General features: G+C 33.5%; 1 protein-coding gene across 1 annotated transcript; it reads right to left on the bottom strand.

Annotated features, from left to right (window-relative positions):
* Nucleotides 1–3,263: 3,263 nt before the first annotated feature.
* On the bottom strand, nt 3,264–10,660 carry LOC128993254 (uncharacterized). The gene is made up of 4 exons (XM_054417039.1): nt 10,440–10,660; nt 7,643–7,765; nt 7,138–7,290; nt 3,264–5,881 (listed from the first exon to the last, which is right to left on the bottom strand). The coding sequence occupies exons 1-4, from the start codon at nt 10,573–10,575 to the stop codon at nt 5,616–5,618; spliced, it is 678 nt and encodes a 225-aa protein (XP_054273014.1). The 5' UTR covers nt 10,576–10,660; the 3' UTR covers nt 3,264–5,615.

The raw sequence follows: 10,660 nt of genomic DNA, 5'->3' as shown, positions 1-10,660 counted from the left end.
TAAGAGTCACAAATAGTTGCAGTATATCTTTACTGATTAACTATTTAATTTAGATCTCAACTGTTTTTTTTTTTTTTTTTTTTTTTGCAGTCTATGGTCTGTAAAACGTAATCTACTGTAAATTCCAAACACAAAGATTTACCAACTTACTCTTGTCCAATCAAAAACTGAATCAATAAAATATTTCAATGCTATAGACTCATATTTAACCAAACTAGTTTTGACAGAATCGTCTGATGTTATCTTTACTTTTGTAAGTCTCTTAAAAACTGAAATAATTTTTTTGGCTGCAAATACAAACAGCATTTTTTACGTAACACAAATAACTGTGAAAACATTTTTACCAGGCTTCAATGTCAACTACGGTTGCATTACTTGCCAAAATACATAAACAAGTAAAAAAAATTACCTGATAGTCACATAAATGTTTTTTCATGTGGCATTTTAGTAAAACGGTGAAAATGGTAGCTGGACGGTTTATGTATTAAAAAATATAAGAATGTTACAAAGTATCATTGATTAAGTAAGATAAAGTTGATAAAAAATATATGTACATTTACTAATACAATCTGTTCAATTTACTTGGTAGGCCTTAATTATTATAGTTATGTCACATTAATTTCAATCCGAGTTACAATGTCTTTTTGGTCAAATAAATTGTAATAAAACTATTGCAAAAATTACTCCCTGGATATTAAATTGGATGGCATAATACTCTGTACTTCATCCAGTTTGTTACCCAAAACGGCACAGGGAAGTTTTCTCAGGTGCCATTTGACGTCACTTTGAGGGAACACCATTACCGCAACGATACGGTTTTGAGCCATCGGCCTCGGTGGTGTTACGGATAGCGTGTCGGGCTGATAATCTGAATGTGCCGGGTTCGAATCCCGCTGGTTGCACTAACTTTTTGTCAACAATTTTTTTTTCATATCAGCAAGTTTGGTTGGTTTGGTTAGGTTATGACAGTTTAATTTTATAATTAAAAAATAATAAAATTGAATTTTAGGCATTTATAATTTTATTTTATGAACAAAACTATTTTTTAGATTAGTAAACCTTCATTCGATTTTTTCATTATCAGCACGTTTGGTTAGGTTATGACAGTTTATTTTAATAATACCGGTAGTAAATTATAAAATTGTCTCTTTCTTCAGACGCAGCAGTTAGTGACGTCAAACGGCACCTAAGAAATCTTCCGTGTGCCCCACCGGTTTATTACCATAAGTTAAATACTTATTTCTAAGATTTAATTGTGACTTAGGTATAGAATTTGTACTAATCTAACAAGCTTAAGGAAATTATATTTCAGTGTTAGAGAGAAACACTTATATCTTGTTAATTTAAATTCTTTGAAACTACTGAATTGTGTTCAAATGGTAAAATAAAACAATTAATTATTTCTTGTGGTATTTTTATTCTAACCAGTTCCTTGATTACTGAACTTAATTAGTAGAATTAACTCAGGTCAACCAAAAAGCAACTACTCACAACCTAAAGAACTTTCAAACTAGAAACATAATGACAACCTGCTCCGGTTTAGAGAAGCTGAAATTTGCAATGCTTGCACTTCAAATATAACATCGCCTAGCCCTCTTAGAATGTAGTTTCGAAATTCGGTGTACATTTTCCTCATGAGTCCTTGATTCTAACTATATAGCTCAAATTGCCAATTTCTCGTTAGATGCATAGTTTTATTAGCAAAAAAAGTCAAAAGTTTTAAGGAATTTTAAAATTTTAACATGAAAAACTTGGTCTGTAAACATTTCTCATGTACAGCTAAATGCCACTTCTCACACTAGTTACACAAACAATTAACTATATTATCAAATCCTTTTTTATTTAAGACCAGTCGTTTTCTTAATACATATTTAGTTTTGATGGCATTAACTCACATAAGTTTTCAAACTATCCACCATTGGCATTTGAACAAAGTAGTGTTCTCGTCCAAATTACTGAACACTTTTTCTAAGATTTGGGGTGTATCAACATTAAAATGTCACGCTAACATGGTGTAAATTTCTTAATGGGCCAGAAATGTAATAGTTAATGTTAATGATTTCTAATTTAGCTTTTGTGCAATGAAGCACTGGTGGTTTTACAGTACCTAGTGGTAAAGCGCTAACCATCATTCTCTAATCTTTCACTTCAGGAACGGATGTAGTGTACACTAGAACACACTGTGATAGATCGCTACCCGCTACTTGTATGACTCATTACCCGGCTGCCGAAATCTACTCATGTCACGCACCAAAGTTGGCTTCAGCAGTCAGCCCCAGTGCTCCATATATTGGTCTTATGCGATCGCTGACTTAGCCAGTCTAAGGTAATTTTAGAGTTGTTTAGTTTTTTAAACTCCGAGGTTTGATAAAAATATCCTTTTAACTTAAGTTTTAACTCTAGTGACAGAATGAAAACAATGAATAAACAATGCTCTCAAGGTAATAAAACTGTATATTTACCTATGAAACAATGAAACTTAGTGGACAAAACAACTACCCTTAGAGAGGAGGTGGATTCATAATCATTATACACTGATATTTTAACCTCGTCTATGGCTTATTAAGATGTAGAACCCCTCTAAACTCAAATTAGAAGATATCAGAATGGATTAAATACTCTTTTTTTATAAAGACAGGCCCATAAGATCACAAAATAAATGTAGTCTTGCCATACACTATTTTGGGGTGGCCAAATCAATTGCCAAAGCATCCTTATATATAATACGTGAAGGCGATTTCTACAAAACACTACTCCTCTCTTAATAATGGACGGATTTTTACAAACAATGTGTCAAAATTAAGTATTTTTTGTGTGGACCACGCCCCCTTTCACCAATTACTGTAATAAAAGTTCTCCACAGGTCATCAAAATCCCAATGTATTTCTTATGAAGAAAAAATATTTTGTCTATTTAACAGACGAATAATTTGTATTAATTACAGCTGTTCATAGTAAACACATACACACAAAAGCATTCGTTTTAAGAATGAGTTCGTTTTTAGTTTCGATAAATGTAGTGGAGTGATTGATTACATTATTTTTGTATTGACTCTTTTAAGTAATCTGAAATTATGAGTGTTATTCGTTTTGAAATAACGCCTGGAATACTTTGCAATTGCTCGAATTCGAGCAAAAGGTGCACTAGTAATATTAAATTATAGTAGACGTATAATATTTATTTATATCACAGTTTCATTCAACTTAAACTGGTTTATAGGAATACCTTTTTCTAAAAACACTGGTAACTAAAAAAAGCATATAAGTTTATTAAAAAATACTTTATTTAAAATAATATTTAAAATGTGTCACAACAATTATTAAACCAAAATATTAAAATATTCAATGAGACAACATTTTAAAAAGACAACAGAACACTGTTATATAAAAAAAATGTTTATTTACAATTTCAAAATCTTATTCTTATACATTAATAATGCTTTAATTGTGGTATTTTAAAACAAGCAAACGCTGATTTCATTCTATACTGTGCAAATAAATAGGCCTACAAAAATATATGTATTTTATATATATGAATATTATGTATTGTTCAGACATTATGTCAATGAATATGTATTATGTAAATAATAATATGTACGTGTCAATATTTTACGACTAAGGAAATGTTCCACTATTAATATTTTTAATAGTGGAAATTTATAATATTAGGAAAATGTATAATAACTTTTCATTGGAAACATGAAATATCTAGCATACAAATACAAATTTATAGTTACTTACATTCAATCAGATCTTAAACAAAACTAAAAACTATTATATAGCCTAAATAACAAACTGGACGGCACACAAATTTTACAAAATATATGCTATAATAAATATATTATATTTCTATTAAAATGTATTAAGGTATTCATAAATATACACATTGATATAATTATACTACACTTAGAAAGAAGTATTGTGTAGTACTATGTGGACGGACAACTTTCTGTCTAAAAGTGTTTTTTATAAAGAAGGCAGTGCAAAAATAAGGCAAATTTAAGTAGCAACAATACCAAAAGAGTAACAATATTCAAATACTCAAGTTAGGCATACAGTAACACTAAATTACTCTAAACTAGCAGTTGTTCAACAAAGTTGGTACGATAGAGGAGATATAATTAATCGTAAAAATAGCTGTTAATAAATATTCCTAAAAATCTTTAATGCAAAATTATGTCAACTTTGCTATTAAAAGGTGAAAAGCTAAATGAACAGAATTTCTCAGAACCATTTCACTACACAAAAGTATTAGAAAATTGGGAAAACCCACAACCCAATACGAATGACTTGTTCAATATCTACATATGTTTTTCAACAGAAAATAGTAAGCAGAAAACTGGCTAGTGTTATTGACTATTGGATACAAAAGAAGACATCCCATCTATCTGGACCAGCTGTCGCCAATTTTATAATTTAAAAAAACATATTTGTGAGAGCCAGTCACAGAATGCACTAGTGTCTAAAATTCCATTTTCTACCTTAATATTTGTTGCTGACATAGTTGATTGATCATAACAGTTGCTATAGCTCATAATAAATCATTCTATCATCATTCTAGCTCATCATTCTATCAGTTTGACTTGGTAATAAACTAATTGACAGAAATTAGTAACTTAGATCAGCGCAACTACGGCGATTTTGATTTTAAAACTGGCTACAACTTTAACATGGGGATGGAATGTCCAGCTAGTGTCTAGTCTAACCACACCATCTCATTGCAAAACAAGAAGTAAACTTGCTTTTATTGTACAATAGAACCTGGATTAACCGTCAATCTGTGTTATTTGTAACCTTATTTATTAATGGGTTTTTGCTACTTTTACTGTACGTGCCTGCGGTATTTTGAATATACCACAGAGTACCGGTGTATATAAAACCATCTATATATTGTAAAATAATACGCTACAATGTGAAGGCCCCAAGGACAGCAGGCTTACCTTGATGGGGAAGATTTCAATGTGGCACAAGAAACAAACCACTTCAATCGATATACAAAACATCAGAATTCTCATTGACAGCGTTTTCAACTGGGGAAGGTGAGAGTTGAAGAGAATGTTTTGGTTTTAGTGTATAATTTTATGTTTCTTGTGCCAGATTGGACTCTATCCCACTCATGTAACTCTGATATCCTCACAAAAAATACTATGTGAACACTGAGTTATTTTTCCAAAATTATTGTAATTTTTAAATTTAAAGTGCAGTATTGTTATCTGTATATTCTGATAACTGTTCTAGTTCAAGTCCCACCGTTGACGGTTGTGGAGGTTATACTGTACAATCCAATTGGTTTGTAAATAATTGCAGCTTGAAGTTAACCTGTGTTAGATTGCATTAGGCCTACCACTTATTGACAGAAATATAATACTTCATAATTCTAAACTGAGTTTACAACATTATCTGCTATTCCTAAGCATGGCATATGCTTTTTTATAGGGTGTGATTGCTTCATCAAGTTACTTACAGATATCCAGCTAAGACTTCATAGTTCTTTCCACCTTTATCAATGCTGTTTATATAGTGTGAGATTGCTTTTAAGTTATTTTCACAGATTTTAACGTTAACTCCACAGTTCTAAGCTGACATTCGTGTGCATTTTCTGATTAAGGCATCTGTTTAAATGGTGGTGTGTGAACTCTTGGTGGCATGCATGGGGTATCCGCTGCTGCCTCCGCCTAGATGTCTCTCCTCCAGTTTCTGTCGCTTGATATGGTGACGTCTTCCCTCCACCAGAAACATCCAGCTGCTGACGTACGAACAGATCACACCTATCACTGCCATTGCGTAGGAGTAGCCGAGATGATTGTGTTCCCAGTTAGGCATCCACACTCTCCCATCTCCATTGTATCCAAAAATGATCAACGCGATCGTCCCTGAAACGGCTGAAACAAACGAAGAATACACATTGGATTTAGTCTCTATGCAGTAAATAGTAATGTTTATAAGGGATAGAATACACTGTGACCTAAAACATCTATTGTGTCTAGAGCACCCCTCTAGACCCAAACGCTTGACAAAATCCAGTATCTGGCGAGGTTTAAATAGGGGGGATATCACTAATCGCTACCTGGTACAGCCCTAGAGGTCTTGGGCCCTCTAGGAGCCGGCTGCATCGCAGTACTCCATATGCTTTGGAAATTATTCCCCTAATAGTTAAAATTGACATTCACCCCATTACACAACACTCATTTTCTTGAGGTTTTCCTTTATCTGCAACGTCCAGTCAGAAATCCTGCTAGCACAAACAGTTATTGTCTGGTCTTACCACTGTCTCAGATCTCCTGGTTCTGGTCCCACAAAAGGAGTTCTCTCACAAGCTTTTCTGGCTACTCATTACCCTCTACAATAATAAGAATCAACCAAAGGTTTAAGTTACCGATCAAGTCATGCATATCAAACTGGTTCATCCAAGGCAGAGTCTCTCATTTCCCATAGACATTGTGTCTAAATAAGCGTAACTTAACTTGGTTGACCAGTAATATATATTATGTGTAGGTTTTTTGAGTGATCCTTAACACTTGGACCTACAACTTCTGTCAAACACAGTTCAACAATATCAAGTTGCATCAATAGTCAAATTGCAAAAGAGTTCTATTAAAAACTGCTAGTAGGCCCTCAGTATTGCCAAATGTAGGAAAAAACCAGAGGCGAAAAACACGGATACACCATAAAAAAATACCACAAAAAAGGTGTCAAGCACAATTTTGAGGTAAGGTTCCTTCCACAATGCTACAGTAATTAACAGTAATTACTACAGTAACTACAGTAATTAACGCTATTCTATTCAATTACATTAAATCCAAGACAAAACCCCACACTAAACTAAATTTGGAACAGCCCCCACCACTATTGAAATTGTCAGATCTGAAAACAAATTATACCAGTTTAAAGTATAAAACTGGCAGCAAGCGAAACAATGTTCCTCGTACGAAGCTGAGCTCACTCTGGATCAATTCTTTGGAGTTAGGAATGGTACATAGTTTAACGTAGTCCGCCACGCTCACCAGTCCCACACTTCGTTAAATAATTTAGGCCGCACTCAACGTGTTATTGAGCCTAACACTACTAATATAAATAAAGTTAGTAATCTAAGAGGAAGCAGTAAGTGACAAGAGCTTCAAGAAGAAAGAAAACTCACCTCCAACTAGTTCCGCAGTGCCAATCACGATGAGCAACAAGACGTATCTCTCTTGATCTCTACTGCAGGCCAAGTACAGAGCCACCCCTAACACAACGGCCAGAAGGGCTATGACTGTCACTGTGAAGAAGAACTGGGTCGCTAAAAAGAAACCTGAAACACCAGAGCAGTGTGTAATATTTTGCTTGCTTTATCAACAAGTGAAAACTTGCCCCCTAATTGAAAACTGGGTACTCTAAATTACAGTTGGTTATAGCCTTTTAACCATAAGGCCAAAATAATATAATTCAACTTAATTGTTATATAGAATACCTGTAAAAGTTTAACGCTTAAAAAAAATGTTAAACAATAAAAAACTTGGCACTAACAAGGAATCGTAGGCCCTAATGTAATGTAACTTGGTTGTGTTAAATTGGGCAACTTAAAGGGGTTCAGTAAACAAAGTACAACACTTTTTTATAGTTAAAAGTAGATTCTAAGTCAATTTTTCTAAAAAAAATCAAACCTGGGAGCAGGATATCATGGATTATGTAGTATTCCTCTTCAAAGACCCACCAGCAGCCTGTGAATTTTGTTTCATACCAATGTCTTGTGTCCTCGAAATCATGGAAACAGACCACCCACAATCCTGTAGTCAAAAAACAGGGTAGAAAGTAAAAAATTAGCATAAAACATAGGACTAGGTAAAAAAACAATATTAAGTTTAGGCATAGGCTAAATCAATAAAGTTGGTCTAACTTATACCTAATCATTATTGTGTTGTGTTTGTCGGGCAGATCTGGATAGTAGCTGAGAGGTTACTTGATTCTTAATACCTACTTCAACCTTCAACCAACTCAACTATTTGGTTGGGGAAACTTAGGTCTTCATTTTTTATTTGAGGACCACACATTCTGAGTTGGTAGTAGCTAAATGATAAGCCAATGTAACTAAGATTTTTTTATGTTAGTCATTGCGACGAACCAAGGTTTAACTTAACTTAAATTTTTAATAACTTGAATCATAATAAATTAATTAACAACATTTTGGGGTGAGTACATGAATTAATTCACGGTTTCAGTTGCCTCATTCAATACCCTAGAAGCATCGGTCGAGCCCAATACATTTTAAGTTAATATTACACATAGACCGGGAGTCAAATGTGGTTAAGGGGATATGGCAGTGAAATAATGAATTTTTTTTCAAAAAAGTTATTTTTTAAATTTGTCTATTATTTATTATTTATAATGCTATGATAAAACTAAGAAAAATTGGTCAAAAATAAGTCTATTTCAAGAAAACTATGATAATTTTTACTAGGTATTGTCTTTGCTGTAGACCGGGCGTCGCAAATATGCGACATTACAAAAGGTTGTAAAAAATACAAAAAAACAAGAATTATTTACAAACACAATTGTAGCACATTACAATGTAAATGATCACTGTTTTACAGGTTTTCGCCCATGGTCTGTGTGTAGGCCTACTGTTAACCAAGTGACAGCCGGTCTAAGTTATGTGTAAGATTCAAATGTAGGCTAAACCTCGGTCTGTGGCAATGACCGTGGTGTCGCATATATGCGACGCTCAGCGAACGTGTTAAAGGAACATTCTTCCTTATAGCAGTGGTACCACTCGTTTCTTTGTAGACGAAAAATATCCCTTGTAGACAAATAACTTTTTGAAAATAAACATTTTTGGCAGTTTTGTTACGCGTAGGGCCTAAGTTGATGGTGGAACTGACTTGCAGCTGAAATTTCCATTCACTTTAGTGCCTAATTACAGTGGTCTAAGTTAATTGTGAGATAAACAGAAGTTCATCTACTTAACAAGTGCAAGTTTAAAATCTTATCTTTCCAAAGGTTTAAAAATCATTCCATTTTACAATCGATAACTTAGACCTCCTAAGCTTAACAATTTATTTGGATTTAAAACCCAAACCTTGCAAAACGCGACTATTAAATAACTTAGTCACGCTGACAGTTGGAGTGTTAAAAACATTGAAACACTGCGACGTCAGTATATTTTAATGTGACCAGCCATTGCATATGTGCGTCACTGATCCACATGAATGAAAAATTTAGTACTAACTTATATTTAGTGGTAGGCCTCGCGAACGTTTTAAGATAGTAGAATCATATTAGAAAATCCAAATAATAAATGAAAGCGTATAAGTTAATTAAACTTAAAACTGGAAAGCCTCAGTCCATTAAAAACAGCACATGCTCTCTTCAAGGCAGCCTTGAACTTTTTTATCAACCCTCCGAGTGTTATGTGTCGAAAAATCGACACATAACACACTTTGTGTAGTGTTTTGTGTAGATTTTTCGATTCACAAACACTGTTTACGGCGAAGGCTCTACGACTAACAAAATCGGATTGAACTGGATCGAGTTAGGTATCGTTTAATTTGGCAGATTCTAAGCTTTCTCCCGAGGTCTGTCTCTAAGCGCTTTTTTTTCTCGAGCCGATTATAATTGTAGGCTAGCAGACAGCTGACGTGCGTATTTGTAAACAGCTTGGTTAACCTCGCACCAAGGACTAATGTGTTTTATTACGTTTATCATAGTTTTAGTGTTAAAAATCAAAAGTAGTGATATACGTGGTGCATTATTTATAAGAAGATTTTTAAAGTGATTTTGAAGGGCTGGTTGATGATCCTGAAGAAGTAGGTAGCTTGTGTAGGTAGTGATATTGATGTAAATTATCATCCAGATTCCTAGCTATGGTTAGGCTATGCATTCAAACGCTATGTACTGAAATCTGTTTTTGCCCATAGGCCTAACTTATTTATTTGCAAATCTAACTTATTTCCTTACGGTATTATATATTTGTAATCCTCATAAAATTTAGGACAAAGTGGCTATTTTCAAATATCTATAGGCCTATAATTTATACCATTTCATTGAGCGCGAACTTATTTTTTTTAGAAAATTTTCCAAAATATTTTTTTTACCTAAAAATTTTTTTTGAAACAAATGTTCCTTATGTTTTATGTATAATATTGAAGCCCATGATTTTCCAAACAAAATGGTATATAGAACAGTATAATTAACATTGTTTTTAAGCTTCTCAGATCCGTTTTAATAAAACCTTGCAAATGCGCAAAAAATAGGCAAACATTAAGACCAAAACTAGGGACACTCGGAGGGTTAAAACATTTGCAAGTTTGTCTTGAAGGTATCTAGTGAATTGTGGCTAACTAATCAGCCAACCTTTGAGTCAAAAACTACTAAAATTCCTTTCCAAATCTAATAGTAGGCCTAACTTAAATGGATGGCTTTATTTACTTTGTACATAAACATAGCCTAGACACGCCCTCTTACCGATTTGTTCCATTTTAGGATGAGGTAAATAGCCATCACTGACGACCCAACTCGGTGTTGCAAAAGCTAATAAAACAAAAAAGAACGCAGCACCAGCTAAACCTGCAGCAATCTTTCCACTCCTTGATTTAGCCATCTATTCAAATAATAGATAAAAACTTTCACAATTGAACGACAAACAAGTCACCAAACACTAAACAACAAATCTGACATGACATCCA

The sequence above is a fragment of the Macrosteles quadrilineatus genome, unplaced genomic scaffold (assembly GCF_028750875.1).
Source record: "Macrosteles quadrilineatus isolate MER2022 unplaced genomic scaffold, UCM_ALF_1.0 Scaffold_4__1_contigs__length_99947679, whole genome shotgun sequence".
Classification (NCBI taxonomy): domain Eukaryota; kingdom Metazoa; phylum Arthropoda; class Insecta; order Hemiptera; family Cicadellidae; genus Macrosteles; species Macrosteles quadrilineatus.
The sequence above is the reverse complement of the archived record's forward strand: the minus strand, read 5'-3'. Positions and strand labels throughout refer to the sequence as shown.